General features: G+C 42.5%; 2 protein-coding genes, 2 long non-coding RNA genes and 1 other non-coding gene across 9 annotated transcripts; 1 reads left to right on the top strand and 4 right to left on the bottom strand.

The window, feature by feature from the left end:
- On the bottom strand, positions 469-540 carry TRNAP-UGG. The gene has a single exon. It is a non-coding gene; the product is annotated as a tRNA-Pro (tRNA).
- LOC8082652 (translation initiation factor IF-2) lies at positions 5,565-6,358 on the top strand. Its single transcript, XM_002467814.2, has one exon. It carries the CDS (start codon positions 5,645-5,647, stop codon positions 6,188-6,190), a length of 546 nt encoding a protein of 181 aa, XP_002467859.1. The 5' UTR covers positions 5,565-5,644; the 3' UTR covers positions 6,191-6,358.
- On the bottom strand, positions 6,762-12,226 carry LOC110433310. Of its 4 annotated transcripts, none has more exons than XR_002450675.1 (3): positions 11,704-12,226; positions 7,605-10,640; positions 6,762-7,519 (listed from the first exon to the last, which is right to left on the bottom strand). It is a non-coding gene; the product is annotated as an uncharacterized LOC110433310 (long non-coding RNA). The 4 variants fall into 4 exon arrangements; XR_002450689.1 differs by having other exon boundaries at positions 6,762-7,509; XR_002450684.1 differs by having other exon boundaries at positions 7,605-10,632.
- LOC110431891 lies at positions 13,028-19,579 on the bottom strand. 2 transcript variants are annotated; one of them, XM_021451654.1, is made up of 6 exons: positions 19,094-19,577; positions 18,425-18,710; positions 16,775-16,884; positions 16,329-16,700; positions 14,939-15,644; positions 13,028-13,379 (listed from the first exon to the last, which is right to left on the bottom strand). In XM_021451654.1, the coding sequence occupies exons 2-6, from the start codon at positions 18,444-18,446 to the stop codon at positions 13,306-13,308; spliced, it is 1,284 nt and encodes a 427-aa protein (XP_021307329.1). In that variant the 5' UTR covers positions 18,447-18,710; positions 19,094-19,577; the 3' UTR covers positions 13,028-13,305. The 2 variants fall into 2 exon arrangements, with proteins under 2 accessions (XP_021307329.1, XP_021307328.1); XM_021451653.1 differs by lacking the exon at positions 18,425-18,710 and having other exon boundaries at positions 19,094-19,579.
- On the bottom strand, positions 23,734-25,262 carry LOC8082291. Its single transcript, XR_002450346.1, has 5 exons — positions 25,172-25,262; positions 24,873-25,072; positions 24,343-24,427; positions 24,148-24,253; positions 23,734-24,043 (listed from the first exon to the last, which is right to left on the bottom strand). It is a non-coding gene; the product is annotated as an uncharacterized LOC8082291 (long non-coding RNA).

Genomic DNA, 25,262 nt, shown 5'->3' with positions numbered 1-25,262 from the left:
TCAGAAAAGCCGACCTGCTCGCTCCGTTCTATTGGCTGAAAACTATAGAAATACTGTTTGTTGGTTTGTTATAAAAAAATAGCTAAATGATTGACAAAGTTTGCACCCTTAATCTGGTAAGGGATGGGCGTGAAATCGATCAGACGAAGAGCTTTTCGCATCCTTCGGTGGCGCGGTGTGGAGACTTGAGGCCCTGTTTAGTTCCCGTTAAACTTTACTTCTATCGAATATTTAGACATATACATAAAACACAGAGACTAATTAATTCATAATTAAACATGTATTATTATAGTTACAATATACTACAGTATATATTAAATTTTACTCACTCTAATCAAACATCCCAATAGGTTGACAGCCCATTGCACCGGGATGAACCAAGTGCCGTACGGATAGCTGCGGGCGAGGCAGGTGCATTATTAGGGAACAGAAATATGATAGGGAACAGGAAAAAAAAAGAGTAAAAAAGGGGCATTCCGAGAATCGAACTCGGGACCTCTCGCACCCAAAGCGAGAATCATACCACTAGACCAAATGCCCTGTTTGCGAATACGAGACGGCTTAAATATATCTATATGATAGAAACACGCTGCCTTTACCAACCTCTATTTTTTTTTTTTTTGAACTTGCAATGTCGACACTTATAGCTCCTGTCCAACGTTTGGGGTTGAGTTATTTGTGTCTGATCATCAAATGCCGGTTCAGAATAGGTTTAGACCGGGCAAAAGAAAATATATTTGTGCGAGTTGAATCCAGCGCACTGGCTCAGATCTTGTATCAAACTTTCTATTTTCCAGGTTAGAACGGATCATGGACCAAAGATTGTGATCCCCAAGCCTGATCCAACGTACTGAGGCATGGGCTTAACCCGTCTCGGTCGGCCGTGCCACAAAACCACGGCGGATCCAGTACCTACGGCAGCTGCAGTGAACCAGGAGCAGGACAGGACAGGCAGCACCGACACACGACATGTGAGGAATGAGGAATCCAAAACGCCCAGCAGCAGGCGTCCGTCCCTCCGCTGTCCTTCTAGAAGGCATCAAAGGAAGCTTGACCGGGGTCACCGCGTCCGCGCGCCGGGCTGCCGGCCCCGTCAGTGTCACCGTACCTGCACTCCACTGTGTTTTCCGCGGCGCGCCGTTGATCTGCTAGACTATCTCCAACGATCGTCACCCAAAATACAAGATCTCCTTTGGGTAGCGCTACAGGTAAAAGGTCTCCGGTCAAGTTTCCAAAAAGGTTCTATACCTATTTTTAGTCTTCTCCAACAACAAGACCTAAAAGACAATACTCTCTGCAGATGGGTCTCGAGGAGAGAGGATACTCAAATTTGGGTTATGCCTCTCCTGATACCCAAAATGGGTCTTCTGTATGGGTACTCTGTTGGAGGCTATAGGTATTGCGATAGAGACCCATTTTGGGTTTGGGTTCCCAAATAGGTCTCCTGTTGGAGAGGCCTTGTTTACTTCCCACCGAAGGCCTTGTTTAGTTACGAAAAGTGAAAAGTTTTCGGTACTGTAGCACTTTCGTTTGTTTGTAACAAATATTATCCAACCATGGACTAACTAGAATTAAAAGATTCGTCTCGTGATTTCCAGCTAAACTGTGTAATTAGTTCTTATTTTTGTTTATATTTAATGTTTCATGCATGTGCCACGAGATTCGATGTGACGGGGAATCTTGAAAACTTTTTGGTTTTCTGGATGAACTAAACAAGGCCGAAATTTAAAAGTTTTCAAGATTTCTCGTCACATCGAATTTTACGGCATATGTATGAAGCACTAAATATAGACGAAAACAAAAACTAATTACACAGTTTGACTGTAAATTGTAAGACGAATCTGTTGACCCTAGTTAGTCTATGATTAGACAATATTGGACACAAACAAACGAAAGTGCTACAGTAGCGAAATCCAAAAAATTTTACATCTAAACAAGGCCTAAATTATCCTCCAGCTCTCATCTCAACACGAATCGGCAAAGCCCAAAGCGTGCTTTTCATGTGTGTCCACGAGACGAGACGAGACGAGGGATCGAGGCTCATCAGCCGAGCACACATCTGATCCGGCTCCACCACAGGAGCATCTCTCAGGCTACAATACAAGGTCCCCGTTTCAAGGAAACTACTACTCCTGGAGACTTGAGCTAATTTTCTTGCTGATCGCTGCTAAATCCATTAGTGCAGCGACGCTGCTGCACTGCAGCAACAAGGGGTAGAGCGTCCCCAACGCGACACCGTGTGAATAGTGGTTTCAATGTCCACGTAACATCTACTCCTGGAGACATGGCATGATGCTTTTGCCCGGGGCTAATATGTTCTTGTTAGCTTGCGTTGCTGGCGCCCGTAGTAGCTGCACTTATTATATACAAAAAGAGAACATTTCTTAAATGACATTGAAATCTATTTTTCTTGCTTCTATGCCACTGAAAATTATACACTTCCTCTGTTACCGTCGGTTTATCATTTTAGTTGCCATGTAGGAGTAGTATGTGCCGTTACAGAAATCCAAAGTCCCTTAGTCCGGTCTCCTTCTAGAAGCCAGCCCTCGTGCAAAATGCGAACGCTGGAGCGCTTCTAGAAGGAGGCGCCGCTGCTGCTACGGCGTGGCCGTCAGCATCAACCGCGCTGTTTCGTCTGCGCCGTACGTAATGCCTGCCTTGTTTATCCACCTAATAACGATGCCAAGTGCCACCTAATGGCTAATACCACGTGCATCCATCGATTAGTGCCCAGCCCATTTTCAGGTACGTCTCTGATCCGGTCCAGCCTGTGTGGCTCCCACCAGAGCCTAAAAGTGCATGTTGTAGCGTATATGCATATTCGTATAATGTATATCAAAGTGTATAACAAAAACTATTTATCTAGAAAAGCTACAACTTCATATTTATTTTTAGAAGTACTATTTTCCTTCTTTCTCCGTATTTTGGAATGCAGTTGATTTTTTTGGAATGAGTCCGAGCAGAGGATTTGGTATGGATAAATCCTTTTCTTTTGTAAGCTAGCTGCATAACTCTTTTGATCCCAATAACTAAAATTTACTCCCTCTATCAATAATGTAAACATTTTTTAAGATTCAAAATTTTTCCATAAATATAAGCATTTCTGGCATAATACATCCCCCCTTTCATCGTCATAAACGTAATCAATTAGCGATACCTATTTTGGTTAGGGTTTGATAATATTTAATTTTTTAGTTCGCATATGGTCATTTCTGGCACTCATAGAAAAGAGTCATCATACTAAATAAGTATCATTACCTTATGAAATTTATGTTCATAAATACCTGTTTAGATTCATAAATGTTAAAGTTACTTTTATAGACATATTCAAAGTTAAATAGTTTGGACTTAAATCAAACCTAAAATTACTCCGTTTCTGAAAGTGAGGTAGTAATTGCATCTATTCTAAAAATACTTATATTTGTGTACGTTGGGAGTATGTCCAGTACTTTGAACACAATCGAGCCCATGTACAAACTTTCTATTCACCCCGTTCCAAAAAAAAGGTTGTTTTTTTTGTTCTAAATCAGACTTCATAACTTTATTCTAATTTACATGCATAATACCAAATTAAGGCACAGCTCTAACAAATTTCATTGTGGAATTAATAAACTAATTTAATGACATAGATGCTGGCACATAACATTTGTGTATGAGTTTGATCGAAGTTACGACTCGTGAAAAAAGAAAGGACTAACCTAGCGGAGGAGGAGGCAGGACCATGTATGCGAGAATGGACTATTGTACAGAGGTTTAATTATATGGCCATTTTTAGTTGAGAGTTTATAACGTTGTTTTAAACAATATAAAATATGGATACAATAATTACTTCTTATTATTTTATTTCACATAATCATGACTCATTTAGAATCGGAAACTGAGCGAGAGAGTTTCGCTCCCATGAAACTTACTTTTTTTCTTCTTAAAAACATTTTTTTGATGAAAATTCTTAAAAACATTTTGATATCATCAAGAATCTTTATATGGTAATCTATTAAATATAGATGACACTATGATAAAATTTCACTAAGACTGATCTAATATTGTCAGCTTTTTAAAAAAGAAATTTCTCGTGAATCTCTACTTCTCGTTTAGTTCACCCTGAAAACCAAAAGGTTTTTCAAGATTCCCCGTCACATCGAATCTTGTGTCACATGTATGAAACATTAAATATAGACGAAAACAAAAACTAATTACACAGTTTAGCTGGAAATCACGAGACGAATCTTTTGATCCTAGTTAGTCCATGATTAGATAATATTTGTCACAAACAAACAAAAATGCTATAGTACCGAAAACTTTTCACTTTTCGAAACTAAACAAGGCTTAAAAAAAGCTATCCTTTCCCTAACTTTTACTGTGACCCTCATCCTCTATTATTGCGCATCCTTTAATGGCCACCAAACCGCCGGACACTCCATTAAAACTGTAGTAGGGCCTTGTTTACTTCCCAGAAAATTTTGCAAAATTTTTCACATTCCCCGTCACATCGAATCTTTAGACGCATGTATGGAGTATTAAATATAGACGAAAATAAAAACTAATTGCACAGTTTGGTCGAAATTGACGAGACGAATCTTTTGAGTCTAGTTAGTCCATGATTGGACAATATTTATCAAATACAAACGAAAGTGCTACAGTGTCCATTTCCCAAAATTTTTCGGAACTAAACAAGGCCTAGTACCAGCAAAGCAGCAGAGCATCAACCCGTTGCAGCGGCAAAACAAACGCTGGCGGGGTTCGTTCGGTTGATGATTAGATCGTGTCATGGTTTTTTTCTACGAAAATAAGCTGATTCGTATGAAATTTCTGAAAGATTTCTGTAAAATTCCTGCATTTTGAAAAGGACCTTAAAGTTAGGCCTTGTTTAGTTGAAGATTTTTTTTAGTTTTGGCTTCTGTAACACTTTGTATTCGGTAATTATTGTCCAATCATAAACTAACTAGTCTTAAAATATTTATCTCATAAATTACAGGTAAATTGTACAATTAGTTATTTTTTTATCTATCTTCGATGCTCTATGCGTCGCAAGATTCGATATGATGGGGAATTTTAAAATTTTTTAAGAGCCTTTGCCATTGTTTTCTCTGTCACCAAACTTCTCACATGACATAGGTGATTAGGCATGTTACCGTTCATTTTCTAATGCCAAAATAGCCACAAATTCGGCACCACTTTTGTTGGCCGAACTTCTAATATAAGCCAAATTTTAGATGCGACATGTTTTGATTTTGTTCTAAATCGGAACACAGACTACTACTTGACGGCCCATAGGAAAAAAAAACTAAGCAGGTACAGTAAATGGATATGGATTGCGTGTTTGCTGGTATATAAAAACAAACAAATTGGATTGCTTGCTGCTTTAAAAATGCTGATCAGATCCGGCAAAATGACATCATTTGACACTCGTCTGTCCCAACACGTCGCCATTCCCATCTGTCGACGGCAGCTCACTCCCGTCCGGATCCCTCACCCAACACTTCTTTGAATCTTGGTCGCCTCCTCCGGCCCCGCCCCCGTATATATATATAGAAATAAATGTTCGCACGCTCTTGAAACTCATCAAGGCGCCCAAACCAAAACCAAAACGAGCTAAAAATCTTCGCTTTCACAATTCTTTGTGTGAAGCCTGGTCGATTGATCGATGGCCGCCGTGCAGCCGCGCGTAGCCCAACGCCGGCATCCGCCGCCGGCGGCGGTTCCGCCGCTACCAGCAGCGCCGTCGCAGGCGCCGGCGGCGCGGCCGCAGCTTCTTCCGTGCAAGAGGAGCGGCGCCGACGCCGCCGTGGCCGTCGCCCACGGCAGGAATAAGGAGAGGGTGGCGGAGTCGTGCTGTCCGTCGTCGTCGCGGCTGGATCAGCTGGTGCTGGTCGACGACGACAGCGGCGAGGAGGACGACGGCTGCGGCAGCTGCGTCGACGGTGCCGGTGGCGGCGGACAGGATGACGACGAGGAGGAGAGCGGGAGCGGGAGCGGAAGCGGAAGCGGCGGTGTCGCCTGGTGGAGCCAGGAGAGCGGCCGAGGCGGTCGCCGCTGCTCCCTCTGGGCGAACGGGAACAGAGCAACCGATGGCGGCCAGTTACGCGCCGGCGGCGAGCGCGACGACGAGGACCCCGCGGTGGCGGCGGCCAGGCGGCGGGAGGAGGACCGCAAGTTCTGGGAGGCGTGCCTGGCGTCGGGCTACCCCTGAACCCTGCTGGATGTTCTTGATTACTAGTGCTAGTAGTTTTGTTTATTTGATTGATGTGACAAGAAGGAGAAGTTTGTGATTTGGGCAACGTTACAAGTTACTGCGTGTGGTAAGAGTTTGTGTATGACGTGTAAAATGCAAATCATGAAACAAAGATGGATGGCCAAAGAGCTGCGTAGAACTAACCTACTGGTAGATTTTGTTGATGTGCCGTGCGCCCGTGCGTGCAACTGCGACAACAACAGGTCTCGTTGACTCATTCATCAGAAAGTGTAAGAGCTTGTGGGCAATCTTGGCAATGTTGATCCACTTCTTCTGTTCTTGGTTTTGGGTTATTTTTCTCTGTGTGTGTGTCTGTGGTACAAGATGGTGTTAATATACATACTCCCTCCGTCCACGAAAGAATCAATTCCTAGGATCCGTGCCAGTCAATTTTTTTAAAGTTTGACTAACTTTATAGAAAAGAGTAACAACATCTATAATATAAAATGCGCATTATATGAAAATATATTCTATGATGAATCTAATAATACTAATTTGATACTATAAATCTTAGTATTTTTTTCTAGAGATTTGGTCAAAGTTTAAAAAGTTTGACTTAGGACAACTTTAGAAATTGACTCTTTCGTGGACGGAGGGAGTAGTACATATGTATGGATAATGTTGTCCTCACGGTAGGAACTTTGCCGCCAGTCAATTTGAAGAGAAGATGCCCTCTATTGTATCTCGACTGTTTCTAGAATTAGCAACAGAGTGAAAAAAAGGACACCTAGCAACAGTGTTCAGTACAACCTAAATAAAGCAAAGCATTGTCCTTACTCCCGGGTAGCTTGTGCCCTTCAAAAGGATTGCTTTCCTTTCATAGCTAGGAGAAGGGACCCAATCAAAACGCTTTTGGCGATGTTCATGCACCAGCTCCTTGCCTGCTGATGCACCAGCTCCTGACCACTGCCTTTCATGTCGGTCACCGGCTGGGGAGGGGGTTAGTTGCGTCGCTTTCGGCTGGAAACACCGTCCAATTCACCACATCCCTCCCTAACACTAACAGCTTGGATGATATGAACTTGCAACTAGAGAATCTGTGGTCTGATCCAGCAACGAGGTCAAAGGAGGAGCAGTTCCCCTCCACCAACAAATGAGCATCGCACAAGACTACCGCGAGCCAAATCCCCAAGTTGTTGTTGTCATTATATCATGCTGACAGGATAGATGAAGTCATATGTACAGTACTGTTTAAACAACCATGAAATGATCTGGTAGTCATATCTGGAGCTGGAGCACAGCAATTTCCGCGGAGCTAGCCGACATGGCTGATTCACCTTCACGTTTCTATATTTGTTAGCAAACGTCACTGGTCTTGTTATTCGAATATTTTTTTTCATTTTTGTGATGGTTTTCTATAATGTTGGCTTACCACTCAGCTGTCAGCTCGCCCTCATCGCCCCTAGATAGGTGATTCTCTGCATTTTCCATCCGCCGTCTTCCTCGTTCGTTCCTGTAAATGGCCCCCTCACTACCTGCAACAAATGTCAGTGACACCTGCTTGGACAGCACAGCTCCAGTTAGTTAGGTTCTTGCCTAACCAAGCAGGAGTAATCGATTTTCTGGGGTTTATGTACTATATGATTTGAAAAGGAAACTACTCAAATTGTCACAAGCACGCCTATAAAAACAACACATTCTGGGTAAATTTCAACCGATTGCCCACCCCACATTTGGAGTTCAAGAAAGGAGGGCACGCTCCACACAGCGCAACTGCAGGTGGCGGTGGGACAACAGTTGAACTGACAAAACAAACTCGGGGGTAAAAACGACTTTGTGTTGAGATAGAAGTGGTTATTAGCCTAGGGATCCAAACAGGACTAAACTAATCACTAGTCAACTAATTACTAGTCAGCTAATCACTAGTCCTAATTCATCCATGGCTAAGCTTCTTTACTACATTTGTGACACGTGTGACTCCGTCTAAAAGCACTTAGCCAATGACAGAGATGAAGTTATGAACGGAAAGCGATGCTGCATCACATCGTCGTCGATGGAATGGACGATGCAGCATCAAGCCAGTTCACCAATGATGCGTACTACGGAGTACTGGGGAATACTATCTTCTAGCAAAACACACCAAATACCGCCTGCAGTGCAACAATAGATTCAAGAGATAGGGGCTCGTTCGGTTAGCTCCTTCCGGGCCCAGGATTCATTCTAGATTGGCTTCCTTATACAAATTAAACCTAGATCTTGTTCTAGTTCCGAAAAGATTTCGGTACTGTAGCATTTTCATTTTTATTTGACAAATATCATCCAATCATGGACTAACTAGGCTCAAAAGATTCATCTCGTGATTTATAGGTAAACTGTGTAATTAGTTTTTGTTTTCGTCTATATTTAATGTTCAACTAGGTAAATGCCCGTGCGTTGCAACGGGAACACATAATACCAACATAACATATTTACCTAAAATAGATACTACAATCATGTGTTTGAAATATCAATATTACATAAGTCTTCAAGAAAGATAGATAGTTAACATGTGACTCCAATTTTTAATACGAAACTGAAACATCAACTTCATATTGCACAGGCACCAAGCTACAGCTGATCACTAATCAAAGATGATCTAGAAATGAATTGTCTGACTTCTTACAACTGAAGTTGTAGTTGGAAGTATCCTGCGTATAAGTTGTTTCTTAATTCTTAAAGAAAGTACTATTTACTATCTTGAAAAAAATCTGTATCGACAAGTGAGACATTACCTCTTTGTAGCTTTTTAGTTTTGGGATGGAACTTTCTTACTGAAAGATGATTATTTTATTCAGCTTTACACTATCAATAGAATAGATATTTTATAGTTCTTTTTTATGATGCAAGCCATTTTGTCATAGTCTAAAACTATGAAACATACTATCTACAGCTAGATCAAACAGATGATTATTGTGTTCTTCATCTAAATGATTTGGTTAAGTTTTTAGATCAGCACATAAATGTCAGTTGATTATCGAACTCAATCTCATAGATATTAAATAAATTTATAGAACGTACACAAGGTCAGTTAGATTCAGTAGCAACAGAACTACAAAAGCCAGGGCAAGTCCTTTCCTTGATCATTTCATTCTTGCATCTATTAGTTGAGATGGTAAAAGCATGTTCACGAAACAACCAAGCACACATGGTCTGGTCAACCAATTTCTTTGAAGCTGACATAATCTGAACCATGTTTATTTCTTTCAAGCTGACATAATCTGAACCATGTCTGATTGGCCAATTAAAATTTATTGTAACAATGTTTTCTGATTGTTGCCACAATTCAAATACTATTTTATATGCAGACATAGGGAAGAGGAAGAGAATACCTGTACCTGAGGGAGGAGTAATTCTGGGAGGGGCTGAAGAGAACGCAACAGTGCGCGCCGTCGTGGCAGCCCTCTTCGCCAATCCCCAGCAACACGCGCACCGTCGAGATGAGGGTGAGTGCGAGGCCTATAGTGAAGTTACCTTTCAAAGCCTAGACCACTAAAGTACAGGGATCCCAAACACTAAGGTATCCTCATTAGTCATTACTGGCAGATCAGCTTATTTCAAATATCCTTATGCTAAAAATTCAATTAAAATACTATGCCAACTAAATAGTGTGCAGATTAACTAAGCAATTCTACAGGTGAACTCCAATTTGTCAAATAAAATTCAATGCTATAGCTATTTATTCTCTTTTGTGTTGTTTTGTTGTTTTGCAGGTTGCAACAAGTGCAAAATCTATTTTCAGTTTTGCTTGAGAATAAGTAGCATCCACTTTCAGTTTTTTCTATTGTCAGATTGCTACAGTTTATACTATTTCTATAGTTTTAATAGTTTTGCTATTCAGCAAGTGCAGGTTTTAGAGTTTCCAAACTATATTTTTACAGATTAGTAGTAGGTTCTGTACTTGTGCTAGCATTTGTTTTCAAAAATTTGTGATAACTGTCATTTGGAAATTATAGAATGCCTCTAAACAGATTTTCACTAAATTATGATGTTAGTTTTCATGACAAGAAGATGAAAGACCAATGAACAACCGACTCATAAAGTCTTGCATGATCAAATTATTTTGCATCACATAATGCAAAAGTTAACAATAATTATCACAGCTCCATCAAACTGAAACAAAGAAACTTCGAGCGTAAAACCAAATTGAGCATGAGACTATGAAATAATGGTTGGCGAAATTACCTGATCACCAGAATCGAACTGACTGCTTGGAACTAATGCCAGATGCTGTATAGGATGGCACCACGATCGATCTTCCATGGACTGTAGGTGGCGAGATCGGCAATATGTTGCAACGGACGTCGGAGAAGCATCTTGATTCCACGTGCCTAGTGTGTGGCAGCGGCAGGGCAAGACCTGAGTGCCTGGTGTGTGTGCCAACACAAATGAATTCAGAGCTGATCAACTGAAGCAGAGAAACCCTGAAAGGCTAAAACAGACATGTCAAACAACTTCAGGTCAGATGGAGGTATTGCACTTAGCTGGCAATTAAATAAATCCTCCACTTTACTATGAAAAATTACAATAATGTAGGACAACAGGACTCAAAGGCTTATAATAACAAATTAAATAATTCAGGGCCTAAGGTGGACATTAAACTGCAATGGTAAACTGATTTTGAGACCATTAGAATATCAAGTCACCCCACCAGCCTGCACATGTATTCTTTTTAGAAATGAATTTTTGATATGCTACTTAATCTCCATCAAAATCTCATTATCTAATATAGCCAAGAAGCATGAAAGGCTCCCCACAACAATGCAACACGCCCATCACTTCATGTTGCGTGCTCTCATAGTCCAAATAAGCAGCAACACAAATTAAGTAATCTAATTTGGGGATCAGATTACCAGCACTTCCTAATTTCTGAACAGTGAACAAAAAGTATGTCTTCCATTTTGGAGCAAGTTAGGCATGCCATGCTGTGATCTCAATTCTCCACACACCTATAAACTCATTCAGAATGTTCAGTTCATCAGAATGAATTCTTATATAACTAAACATTTCTGTTAAAACTGCAGGTGAATTGTTCCTTATCCAAATATTCATGCAGACAAGAAGATGCTCTCTAGTTACATGCATATTTAAAAATTCCATCATGCTACTTGAGGAACATTCGAAGCTGTTTCAAGCCATAAATCAGTGAGCTATTTCAAGCCTGACGAATAGATATGTTTTAAAGCCATAAGTGTACATTCAGTTAGCATGATTCTGAAAACAATGTTTACGATGGTTCAGTTATCTGAAAAGAAAAATCCTTACAGAGGAGCATCTAGCTGATTGCAGGTAATAATACCATACTTCCATCTATCTTACAGGAAAAAAGAAATTATCTGCAGCTAGATCTAACTGAAACGCAAATTGAAAATATCACGTGAATCAATATGCTAATATTCAAGATCAAACAAAGAACCAGACTAGCATCCCCTAGTACTTATGTGCTGATATTCAAAATCATACAAAGAACTGGATCTGTATCCGCCATTGCTCACCGTGTACACAGCAGATGCAGGACTGAGAGGGACGCTCGGGCTAGAGGCTGGCGTGGCCCGTAGCCAGGCGTGCGACATGGTAGCGCCGGAGACTTGGCCAGATGATCGGCTGGACCTGGGCATCCATCGTTCGGCCTATCCTTAGGCGTCAGGGATGCTGCGAGGCGGGCCGCGGACACGCGGTGACAACAAGCGTCGGGAAACGGCGATTTGGCACTTCGGCAGGCAGTGCATGCCGCCATGACACCACGTTTCGTCGCGGCGTGATCAGCGAGCGGCGGGCCTCCGTGTTAGAAACATGTTTGTGGCGAGGTGCGAAACAGGATGTGGCCGCGATGTTCCTCTGCTCGATGCTGCACCACGTACCTGGCTGCGGCACACTCCACCGCTGCCGTTGAGGGAGTTGAAGGGCTGGGTCGAGATGCAGATGCAGAGCGCGAGGGGAGTGCGGCGTCGAAGGGGATTGCAGCGCCTAGGGGAGTGCGGGAGCGAGGGAAAACTGAGCGAGGGGAGTGCGGCGTCACTGAGGAGTGCGGGAGCGAGGGGAATCCGAGTGGACGATTGCTTTTAGTGTGTTTTAGTTGTAGAGATGCATGCGACCAAAAATTCGATGTGACAGGAAATCTTAAAAAAATTTGCGAACTAAACAAGGCCTCAGTCTTCTGTCGAAGGCTATCAGGTTTCAGCAGATCTTCACATTCTAACACTGACAGACAACCTTTTCACATGGAGAATAAGATGGGAAAAGCATATATATATATATATATATATATAGCGATACATACAAACTTTAGTCACATCAATTACTGTTACCATTACAGTGAGAATAGAATCATGACTAGGATAATAGACCTACAGGAAAATCGCCAAAAAAAAAAGAAAACAAGGCAACAAACACCGACTCACTCACACCTAGGGGGGTGATAAGGTACAAAAGATCCTTTTATAAAAGAAAAAAAAAAGAAAAATGAAAGATACCATTCACAGTACAAACATGCTATTATGACCATATATGCCTTATGCCACAAATTCAGGAGTGCGAATTTAGCGAGGTGAAGCTGATGACATGTTTTCCTTGATAATGACATGCACATGTTTAGTTTTTTTGCTTCTGGAACATCTATTGTTTCATAAGATATAGATGTACCTTATTCATTAAACATAAGTGTTGAGAACATTGCTACTTGATTTTCAACCAAAAGAAAAAGAAAAGAAAAGAAAAAAGGTCATCCCCTCTCAAACTCATATATACAATTTTACAATGCATGACACAGCAAAAACTGGATCATCAATCAATAACATAAGACCCTTTGTATCCTAAATATTGAAGACCTCAATCCTGCACAATAATTCTCAACAAAAACCAAATATCTTAAATTGATTTGCGTATGATTGTACAAAGCAACATAAGGGATGAAGGACACAAGGGCCCGCCACATTACGGCTTTGACCACAAACACCCCCTCTGCTGCATTATACATATATTTACATCCATTAATGCATCACCAAAGACGACCATCTAACATTTTTTATGCTGAAGATCATTTGAAAAATGGTGATCCAAGCTGACGCAAGAACTTCACCTGGGTGAGAAATATGCCATCACTTCAACATGGGCCAGTACAGAAACGATGCAATGACCACCCACCAATGGGAAGATAACCTGGAGGCAAACGCTGCACCAAGTTATTGTAGATGTGTTAGACAACAACGACCAAAAGGATAAGTTTTGCATAAGAAAGAAGTACCATATAATATCAACTAAGGAAACTTCAAAGATACAGATTACAACTGTTATTTTTTTTCCCTGATGCCTGTCAGGAAGGCACACAACAAAGTCCCAACACTTCACTTTCATATGTACCTTCAGTTATTACGAAAGAGAATAAAATCTTGTGGTCCCAAGTAGGAAAGGTGTTGCAACTGTTCCTTTTCTTTTGGCTCTGTCGGGGAAAGCACACAACAAAGTCCCCATACTTCACTTTCATATGTCCTTTTAGTTACTATGGGAGGGAGGGAACCCCAAATTTTAGCTACTACTAGTTAACGATTCCGTGCATTGTCATGGTGGAAAGACATTCACGCAAGCTTATAGCCCAAAGTTATCTAATAGCATAGCCCTCGATCATTTACATATGATCGTTCGAGAAAAAATTCTATATGATCAATATTCAAGTAGAATTATGTTCTACTGTCTATTTTCTCGAAAACGCAGGAGAACTGCGCTTCATTATATTAAGAAGAGAACAAAGGGCAAGAGCCCAAATAATGAAACAACACCTAACAGAAACTAGGAATACATTCACGCCGGAGACACCAACACACAAGACGACCAGCTGGGCTAGACACACTAACTACCATGGAGGAGGGCAGTCAAGAAAGACAGCCCTTGAGCCCCAGCCATAGACCACAAATAATTCACAAATTAACAGATTTCAGACTCAAAAGTAGCTCTTAGTTACTGTCATCAATCCTAACTATCCCCTAAGGTTACAGAGGTACACAAATATTTGCAAGACATACTCTGTTTATAGTTTTCTCATCAAGTTATCAAGTCCTAACATTTCCCGCAAACCCGTTTCAAAATAACACAAATATCAGTGTCCATTTCACTGAAACTCAACATAAGTGCAATTTTTATTTAATTTTTCTATACCAGTTTATCAGAAGCACAATGGTGCTGGTAACAGAAGATAACTGCTCGAGCATGACCACAACCAGTATACTGTTCTGGGTCAGCTGTCATGTTCCATGCATTACCTATACTATAAGGATTTTTTTCCAATTTTTATGATTCCAGATAAATAAATGATTAAAAGTTCACAAGAACAACTGACAAATATGTTTTAATATTAAAGGCACATGTAACGCTACTTAAATGTCCCAAAACATTTAATCAAACTGCATTATTAAAATCTAAAGCTTGTAGAACAAATTCTAAAGTTGAGTGTCACAAAAATAGGCAATTTGGCATATAAATTTCAAAATATGATTTTGTCAACACGCCATCATTAGACACTGCACAGCATCAAGCTTAATCAACAAAAGAAGCTGATTTGGTACACAGCAAATACTTGGTCAACTGGAGTACGCATAAATTAGTCAGTATCAGTATTTTTAGAATGATCCAAAAAATGTTTGTTAAAACTTACAGAAAAAATGCATCCAGACACAAATTTGCTTCAAATAGATATGCAGTATGAGACATTATTAAAAAAATCAGTAAATAACTCACAGATAGATGCTCCAGGTGATATCGATGAAAACTTGTTGGGAGGCTTGGGGTTTCTCATACCGGGTGGCATTGCATGAAAAACAACATTAGGAAGTGCAGAGGATGGAATCCTTGGATGAAATGATGGCGGATGTACATATGGGCCTGATGCTTCATAACTATTTGGAGAAGCTGTGGGCACAACAGGGCGAGGACCCCTGAAGGGAGATGAATGGTGCTTAGGAGTGCTATGTTCTTTCTTGCGTTTACAGGTACCACAACTGGGAAAAGTAGTGCTGTGCAGAGGAGCTGGGGCAGGGGACAAATGCTGCAAACTCTGATGACTATGATCATAGCGGTGATGATGGCGATGGTGGACGTGGTGATGATGGTGGTGGTGACCATGGTCAGAATTGTTATCCTGATGGACTGAGGGAGATTGATTATTAGGTTGAGGAGCTGGACTTGGGGAGTGAGCATTGCCTGAGTTGTTCAGTGAATGTTGAAGGTAGGAGGACAGACTAATGTGCTTAACTCGTCCAAACACAGTGTGGTTCAAGCCCAAGTTTCCAGAAGAAGAATTTCTTAATGTTTGGGCTAACTGTTTTAGTCTTTGCAATGATGGTGGTTTGTTATCTGCCCCAACAGCAAGGAGAACAGACGCTTGAACAACAGTAGGAGGCGCAACTGTTGAACCATACAGATTTGTCAGTGTAACATATAGGATCTGCATTTCAGAAAGGAAAGAGTTACTCAGCGATAAAAGAAGCATTTGTGCTAAAGCACAAAGATAAAACTAAGTTTGGACAAAATAATTTTCAAAAGCAAAAAGCATAGCATGTAAAGATTAAGGATTGAATGAGCTTTCAACTCGTCGAAGGCCAACACAATGCAGGATTAGTGGAGATAATTTTTTTTCTGTTAACTAGCAAGATCAATCAATAGAGAAGAAACTTCACCAAGTGTAAAGCTTCTTGCATCAATCAGCAGGCACAGAAATTTTACTGGTGACAACAGCGAAACAATGATGATAAAGAAACTTGTTTACTCAGGACGGAAGACTTGAATGCCGTAGTGGCAAATAGTAAATAACTAAAATCACATCCATGGGCTATTTTGTTTTTTGTTTGGGTGCACAAATCCAGATATTTACACCTAAAATGTTAAAGAATTAGCTTATGATTTGCTAAACTGTTATGGCCATGCAGACTTGTATTCATTTTTGGCTCGTTAATGTACCACATATTTCAGCAGCACAGCAAGTTTATGGGTCATAATGGTCATTAACAAATAAAATTGATTTGGATTGACCAACTGAAATAATTTTTTTAAAAAATCGCCAGTCATGAGATGGGAACTGGTTCTTCAGTAATGCTTTGAACAAATGAACTGGAACTTGAGCAGCACAAACCTCATGTTCGTTAAGAAATAATCCAGATTTCATCTGGGCCTTCAATTCACTCAGCTTGTCTTGTACCACATCAATGGGAAAGTTCAACGAGAAATTAAATAAGCCATCAGGCTTCTGAGGAACAAAAGCAGTTTGTGGAGGTATAATCGTTATGCCACCAGGAAACCTCAATATCTCAAAAGAATAAGAATTCCCAAACATAGATGGTGTCAAATGGAGGATAGACTGCTGTATAACCAAGGACACCAAAGATGACCTCAGTATGCTTAACTCTGTTGGTGATAAGGTGAAATTACTAGGATAGGGCCAGAGCCCAAAAGTCACAGTAGTCCAGTTTGATTCCCCAGTTGGCTCCAATGAAAGTACAGATACCTAGAGTAACAGGAGGAGCAAATAATTACACCAAGTGAAGGACAGTCGCTATGGACAAGTGAAGTAGAACGTACCACAGAATTGTTGATGCCAATCTCTTCAAAAATATCATACTCAAGGTTTGATTTATTTCCACAAAGCTCAGAAATCATTCTTTGCAGCCTGAAGCTTGCAACCACATCAGCTGTAAGTAAAACAGAATAAGCACATAAGAGAACTGGAAAAAAAGTTTCATTAAGGCAAATATTATATGAGCACATGTTAGATCATCCAAACAAGCCTGTTTTCCATTAAAAAAATGAGAACTTAATACAGGGCAAGTGCACGACCCCTAGCATCAGCCGCCAGCATCCAGGATGAATCCTACTCTTGCTATCTTTGTGGTACTCATGGTGAACTGGTGATGTAGAGTAAACTTCAGAAATTTAAATATTATCATGCATTGTGATTGCCAGATGCAACATATAGTGTTTGGACAAGTGAACTTTGAACTGGTCAGGTTATATCTACACCTTTTGTACACCAATGTCCATGGCAAAAATTACCTGGATGACATTCTGTCAATATAGCTACCAAATCTTGCAACATATAACTAGAGGCTATCAATTCTGACACATGTTTCTGGGCAAATAGCCACGTTGTTGACACTAAGAAGAGCCTAAACCACAGCTGGGTCTAGAAAAGATACTGAAGGCTGCCCCCAGGTGGCGCTCCCTGTGCCAGCAGCTGAAGGCAGTTTGCACAGCGAGGGACCTTTTGTTTTAATAAGAACACTATCAGGATCAAACCCAGGATGGGAACACCACAACAGGCAGCTCAAGCACCACGTTGTACGCACGTCTGCAGTCTTTTTAGGAAAAAATGGTTTTATAGCACCCAAAGAACCTGACTTTTGGAGCACCAAAAAGTTGACCGTACTTTTTTTTTTGCAAATATGTTCCCATAACTATAATAGCACAGAAAAGTGTCACCTTCTGTTACTCATCTCCCCCGTTTTTCATTTCTGTTCATCAAAACTAAGTTGCAAAATACCAGTTTTGCCCTTAGTGTCACTATCTACTCTGCAGGCTGGGATCCATAAACTACCAAGTGTTGTGGTCATGCTGCGCTGCTACAATGGTCTCTCCTGGATGCTGTGGAGCATGACAATCATGTGGCAAATGGCAGCCGTAGATCATCGTCACTGCTGTGCAGTCCAGGCCTCTGCAACTCCCTTGGCAACACCCACAACCACAAGACCTCAATGCGTGTGCACACAGACATGATGTGACCCTATGAAGCTCCATCCTGTGATCTGTGGCAATTGTACATGTACCATTCCATAGACATCTACCTCAATGCGTGTGCACACAGACATGATGTGACCCTATGAAGCTCCATCCTGTGATCTGTTAGCACGCTCTTCTGCAACCAGCCTAAGCTCCACAGTTGACTAGGACAGCCGGTCAACGCGGTCAGTGCCAAGAAGAGCAGGCAAGATCGGACATGGTGGTGACATGGGAGAACCCAGTTTCGCAGTCAGAGACAAAACAGACACAGAGCAGGCATACTGAGTGGAAGTATTTTGGTCAAAGATAACAGCAATGGATGAAAAAGAATGTGATGAACTGCTAAAAATGAAGATTGCGATGTTTTGGTGCTTTTAAAGTGTTCCCAAACATTTTTGTGCTATTTCCCAAAAGTCAGATTCTTTGGGTGCTATAAAACCAAAAGGTTCCCATTACCTAAACAGCTTCCGACCTCCATTAGCAAAGTGGTCCTCGTCAATCAGCACCAACTGCATTTCAGGACTCAGGACAGTAGACCAACTAGCAATTCGCCGTAGGCCAATCGCAGTTTTGGTGGAAGACGATCAGGCATTGATTCCACAACAACCAACACAACCACCAAAGTGCTCTATATCTCTAATAATCAAATGTGCCACACATCTCAATCAAAAAATGCAACCCATAATAGCTACCCCTGTTGCTAACAGCTAGGCGGCTAGGTCAACATGTTGAAACACGAATCCTGCAAAAGTCCACATGCAACTCAAATTAAGGTCAAGGCGTGTCAAATTCTACTATCCATGTGACTAAAACAAATATGATGGACACGATCCAATTCTGGACAAAAATGCAAACCATAGAGCTCAGCGTTACGAGCTCAATTGATCCTCCAACACGCACACACGCACAGTGGAAAGACCAGCATTCCGCACCAGCACCACATCACAGCACGCAAGGGCTCCATCCTACTGCAGCCTCATCAGACACGAGCAGAGCACGGGGGAAATTAGCCCCCCCCCCCCCCCCCCCGAATCGCGAGTACAAAGAGAAGACGACGCTTGCGAGCTGCATTCCACTAGAAGTAGAACCCCTCGCCAAGCAGCAGGCAGCAACGCACGCACTGACCTCCGGCCCAGGGGTCTCCGCGCGCCTGGTCCTCCCTCCGCCGCCGCGCCGCGAACGGCGGCAGCCAGAACAGCGCCGACAGCACCACGGCAGCGCCAAGCACCACGGCGGCCGAGCAGCGCCACCACCGGCGGCGCCCGAGACCCTCCTCCCCAGGTGCTTCCTCCCGCGAGCCCTCCGCACCGCCGCCTCCAGCCGAGTCCGGCGGGTCCCACGCCGCTTTGCCCATCACCCAGCAGATCCGCTCACCGTGCTAGTGCTACCCCCGGCACGGCCATTGCGGGCACAGAACCAACGAGTGGTTAGGGTTTCCTCCGCTTGTGGCTTTGGGGCTCCGCGCGCGCGCTCCTCCAATGGGGTTCGCGAGGGGGAACTGGAGACGTGGAGTGGATGCGTGCGTGAGTGTTGGCGAGCGAGAGAAAAGACAGAGCGAGGAGCAGCGCGCGACCGCGACCGCGACCCCGACCGCCGAAAGCGCGGCGGCAGCGAGGGCGAGCGGGTGCTTGAGAGTACTACAGCGAGTTAAATCCTGGAGCGGCTCCCGCAGCTACAGCCCACAGCGGAAACACGTTTCCATGACCGGTGGGGCATAGCTGAGCTTGGGTCCACGAGTCCGTGAGGCGTGTCTGGGACGGAGGTGCGGCGGTTGAGGGAATGCCCGGGGTGGGGGCCGGGGGAGGCAGCCAGGTTGGTGGGAACGTGACGGGGGTTGATGACGACAACGGGGGACGGGTGGCGCCCCGCCGTTGAAAGGTGTTGACCTGTGCTGACGGGCGGGAGCGCCGCGGCGAGAGCGTGCGTGAATGAGCTCACGTGCGCGGTCCGCCTCTCCGTCGTCGTATCCTGCAGATGCGTTCCCCGTTCCCCCTACGTCACGGGTGCGGAGCTCCACGCCTCCACCATCCAAGCTCATCAAGGCTCCTCTGCTTCATTGGCCTCAGGCGACCAGAAGTGACTTCTGCTTTTCATCAACCGCTACTCCTGCGAGCCTGTATAAGTGTGTTTGGTTGGGCTTGATTTTTGTTTGGTTTGGGCTAGCTTAGTGGCGGGCCCAGTGGGTAGGCCCAGGACTTCCCTAAAATCTGACCCAACAAAAGTTTACTACTTTACAACCCATAAAAAATTGGCCCAAACAACACAAAGCTAGCCCAGTGGCCCAAACACCAGTCCCTGGAGCTAAGCTATAACTGATCATTCATACGCCTGGAGCTAGACTAAAAAAACACGGGATTGGTGTTTTTTCTGGAGCCAGGCTAGAGCCAGCCACGATGCTCCCTTCTCGTCACCACCCAGTTTCACTTTGTTCTTCTCTATCGGTGCTTGGCCTCCCACCGGTGCTCCTCCTCCCCCCAGTCATCCCTCGCTGGAGCTCCTCCCTACCGGTACTCCTTCACGCCGGCGCGAGAAAGCACCGGAGACGGTAGCACACCTCGTGTTGCAAGTAGACATTGAAGACGTCGCGGTTGGTGGCGTAGATGACGCGGGCACAGCTGATGCAGGTGGACGACTGTCGGAGCTCGAGAGTGGCTCAACGTTAAAGGAATCGACCTGCAGCGGCGGCTCGTCGGAGATTGACCAGGCACACCCTTAGGTGCTCAAGAACAGAGGAGAGGGGTCCGGAGATGCGCGTGCGCTGGAAGTTCTGCGGCACCACATCTCGCCACCCAACGCCCCCGCCGTCGCGGGGCACACCGTGGCTGCTGCGGCTCCGCCCACGCACGTCATCTTCGTCTTCCGCTTTGAGCTCACGGACTGGCGCGAGAGCAACAAGTTCATGCTCATGGTGGTGGTGGTGGTGGTGCTACCGTCGTGGAGACGAAGGAGTTCGTGTGCTCCGCCTCAGAACTGGAGGTCGATTCAACCCAGCCTCTTTATGCTACTGTTGTGTGCTCCGATGAAGGATGCCCTGTTGCTGCCATGGAAAAGAACCGAGGAGCAGGAGGTGCTTGTCGTGCTCACCTAGGTGCCCACCACCTGTCTGTGAAAAATGTCTCAAAGGGGGTAAAGTTACCAGCTCCAAGAAGAAGTGATTTTATGCAAAATAAACTAGACAACCAAACACACCATTTGTTAACCAGACTTAGATAAAACACACAACCAAACAACTAGCAATTGGCTTGATGATACCAAAGGTTGCCCGGGCTAGGATTCTAGCCAGGCTAGAAATAAGCCAGAAAACCAAACACACTTTATGACAATCTGTGGGGCCAATACTTCTGCTGATGTGGATGTTTTGTGCTAAGAACATCTTTTTTTAGATAGTGGAATAATGCTAAGAACATCTTCAGTGGCATCGTCAATTTGACAGCTAATATGTATATGACTAGTTGTGGATCCAACGTTAGAATTAATCAATAAAATTGTTCTCCACTAGTCACGTTCGATTGGCTATCAAGATAAAGATTGTGCATGCGTCCATCATGTATTGGCTTTCACTTTGCTCTGCGCGAGCGCTAGGGCACCGGCAACATAAGCTAACAAGAGCATTAAGACCCGTTTGCTTAATGCTGCTAAACTTTAGTTCGTATCACATTTAATGTTTGGACATGTGCATAAAGTATTAAATATAAATTATTTATGAAACTAAAAATATATCTAGAGACTGATTTGTAAGATTATTTTTTTAAACTTAATTAGAGCAACTCCAAGAGATATGTTATCCATGTTATCTAGGCTATTTTTATATTTTTAAAGCAAAAATTAAAGTCCAACATGTATGCTATTTGGTTTGCTAAAATAGCAAGTTTGCTATTCCTAAACTTTCGTTTATCATATATAGCATGTTATCCTCACTAGTTATCCTATACAAAGGCTGTTGTACACCTCTATGCTTTGAGTGAGTTTTTTATTTTACACAATGGCTAAATATTGTAGTTTAGAATATAATTTTACCTAGTCTCTTGGAGATGCTCTTACAGCTGCAGTGCTGTTAAACACAGCCAGGCGAACAGGCTCATGACATGTGTTATGCAGACATGCAAATATATGGCTTGTTTGGCACAGCTCAACTTTACTAGTAAAGTTTTTTTTAGAAAATAGCTTTATGAGCAACTTTCTAGATGAAGTTGAGTTGTTTTGGAAGAAGTGTTTGGTAAAATAGTTTCACCAACCACTTCATGCATAGATGAGACTATGAGAGAGAGAAATGAGGGAGAGAGCTGCAATAAGCTATTTTTTTCAGCTTTATCCAACTTATGTCTTTGTGAGAGAAGAAAAAAACAGCTTCATTCATAAAGCTGTTTTAGAAATAATTATTCGGTAAAAAAACAGCTTATGAAGTTTGTTGTGAGCCGTAGTAACTTTTAGTTGTCGTTTTTTTTTCGGGGAAATGATAAAATGCAGGCGAATGAGAATGGGGAGCAGTGGCCGAGCCCGGCAAGCCCGGGGCGCCCGTGCGTTTCGGAGAATTTGTTTGGGCCGGACAGCAAGCTGCTGCCTAGGCCGCGCAGTCCGCTGGGCCAGTGGGCATTAGCTTGAGTGGTGAATGGACGAGGAAATGAAATCCACGGCGGCATGGGCGGATGGACGGCGTTTGCTCGTTTAGTCCCAAACTGCTCGCTGGAGCCAGTTGCAGTGGGAAGCGCGGCTATTTAGAAGCGGTCACGGCAACGTAGACAGCCCACGCAGCTGCGCAGTGGGCACAGAGCGAACTATTCTTTCGCCTTTTACTAAAGAATACCGTGTGCCCGCTGCACTAAGCAGCATACGCTTATTTTTGGAGGGTTTCTTTCTCTTTCTGAGGAGGAGCCCAACAATTCAATTCAAGTTTATTTTAATTTAATAGGGGTTGTCCAGCAATTCTTTTTAAGATTTAAGAAATAAGAAAATCTGATCTTGTTTATTTCTTTCTCTTTCTGAGGAGGAGCCCAACAATTAAAGGAGTTGTCCAGCAATTCTTTGAACCTTTTTTTAAGTTTAGTGACAAAGAGTCCAACAACCTAAGTTTTATTTCGTAAAAAAAGGGGTTTCCTTATCTTTGGGATTAAGGATAGACTAGGTAGGGATAACTAATATTTTTTATTTAAAATTCACAGGTTGCTACGGGATAACTAATATTTTTTATTTAAAATTCACAGATCGCACAATAAGATAATAATGTTATAATAAAACTTAAATACCAATTATAAAGTTACATTTGACTTAAAGAAACAAAGTTCGTGAAATCAAACACGGTCATGGAGAGCACGACGTTATAAGCTCACAAATTCTACTTTATAGATCTTTCCGTGATACGACCAAGATAATGTTTAATATCAGCAGGAAGAAATCTTCGATATCCATTTCTTTCGTGCGCCAGTAAATCCACAAATAAATTCCGCCGCATCTCCGTACCATCCTGTCACACATTCAAGTATATATGTAAAAATTAGTGTGTTGCATGGGTAATACTACATTTTGTTAAAAAAACTTTACAAAAACTTAGACAAAGTGTTATACTCACTGTATAAATATGCGTGGCTTTTGGTCTATTCCATGTAGACATATATTGTAGGATGAGAAATCCACTTAAGTACCTGTAGCAAGATTTATGATCAGCAATAAATAGAAATAGTTAAATCATAGGTATTTGTTATTGCAAATGACGGTGATTTTGAGTTAGTTACCCATCTACGTCATCTGCAATGTTTTCTGCCCGTTTAAATTTCTATTTGAAAACATCCTCATCCCATCCAGGAATATGTTTATTAACTGCGATCGTGTAGTTGTAGCTAAATCCAAGAGTGTATTTGGCATACATAAGCGCTGGTGTGTCTTTACACCGTTCAAGATACTTTTCCCTAAGTTTTTTATTTTTATCTTCCTTTTTACGCGCTTCCATCCAGAGTAACTGTAGCGGCGTATCCTCTTGGGGCGCCCATGGGATCTCCCATCCTCCAGGCATTGAGGCGAGGGTCGAAGATCTCAACGCTAGAAACCATCTTGTCCCCATTGTATCCTCCCATTGCATATCTGAAACACAGGGCAAACAGCTAGATAAGTTCATTTGCCACGATTCAATACCAGGATGAGCTTAATTCTGCCAGAAAGACGAAGCATAAGAGGAAACTACTGACAGGCTTTCTCCCAGGACAGTTAGGGCATGGCATCCCCTCTTTGTGCTCATACTTGGAAGACGGCCGGGCCCAGACACCCTCCCTTTGGTCGTACCGTTCTGCTGATCTGCATGCAACAATGTGAGTTTAGTTCTGTTGTCTTATGTGACTGTATATCATGTAACAACATGAAGGGAAGTGTTAAGGAGGCCTTACTGTAAGTACGTGCTTCCATCATATCCACCAGTTGCGTAGATGCCTAGATGGTGCCATTCAATTCAGCTACAGCAAGAGCAAATCGCTGCAACATATATATTGTGAGAAAGTTAGCATATTGGTGTCAAGACTATTTGCCTCTTTGAGATGCTCTAATAAGTACAACTGATGTAAGAAATTATTGTGAAGATATAAGTGTAAGTAGCTGAACAAAAATCTAGGCAACCTATGCAAACAATGATGCGATGATCAGATGAATTATTATATGAAGCAGAATTCTTTACAGAGAGGATGAACACTGCTGCTGCAAGTATATATAAAAAAGTGAGAAAAATTACACATCATAACTTTATGTATCTTTACACAAAAATAAAGTTATTCCCTTTATGTGTTCTTATTTCTTAATTGCACCAAGATAATCAGAATACAAACATAGCTGACTCAAGGTCCAAGCACTACGTTGTAATGGGTTAGAGCCTAGAAGACATCAAGCTAGGTAAATAGTAAGCAAAGAGAGGATGAGATCATACAGAAATCAGCATAGATGGACCACATATCCATTTCCCGAGATATGGATCAAACATCTCAACTTCTGAAAAAGTTTCATTTCCATCTCCTCCACCAATAGCATATATTTTGCTATTAAGACTGATACCAGCAAGACTTCCTTTCTTTCGGTTCAATGAGGGGCATTCTATCCACTCGTTATTCCTTGAACTATAGCATTCCACTATCAAAAGAAAACAACCAGATAGAAGTAAATACATGCCACAAAAAATGAAAATTCATGCAAATGTAGTGAAATCATATTATAAAAACCAAGTCATACCTGTGTTATACCATGATGAGTTGCCACCTCCACCACCGAAAGCGAATATGTGACCATCCAATGCAGCAGCAGATGCATATGAGCGGGCGAC

This window comes from Sorghum bicolor, chromosome 1 (genome assembly GCF_000003195.3).
Source record: "Sorghum bicolor cultivar BTx623 chromosome 1, Sorghum_bicolor_NCBIv3, whole genome shotgun sequence".
In the NCBI taxonomy this organism is placed as follows: Eukaryota; Viridiplantae; Streptophyta; class Magnoliopsida; order Poales; family Poaceae; genus Sorghum; species Sorghum bicolor.
This window is presented reverse-complemented; position numbering and strand designations above follow the sequence as displayed.

What these genes read in the sequence shown, in the direction of transcription:
- LOC8082652 (XM_002467814.2), top strand. Translation starts at nt 5,645, where the DNA reads ATGGCCGCCGTGCAGCCGCGCGTAGCCCAACGCCGGCATCCGCCGCCG.
- LOC110431891 (XM_021451653.1), bottom strand. Translation starts at nt 19,322, where the DNA reads ATGGGCAAAGCGGCGTGGGACCCGCCGGACTCGGCTGGAGGCGGCGGT. An exon ending in TATTTCTTAACGAACATGAG is followed by an intron (nt 15,645 to 16,328) that starts GTTTGTGCTGCT and finishes TCTGAAATGCAG; the next exon opens with ATCCTATATGTTACACTGAC. An exon ending in ATCACCTGGAGCATCTATCT is followed by an intron (nt 13,380 to 14,938) that starts GTGAGTTATTTA and finishes AACTTGGTGCAG; the next exon opens with CGTTTGCCTCCAGGTTATCT.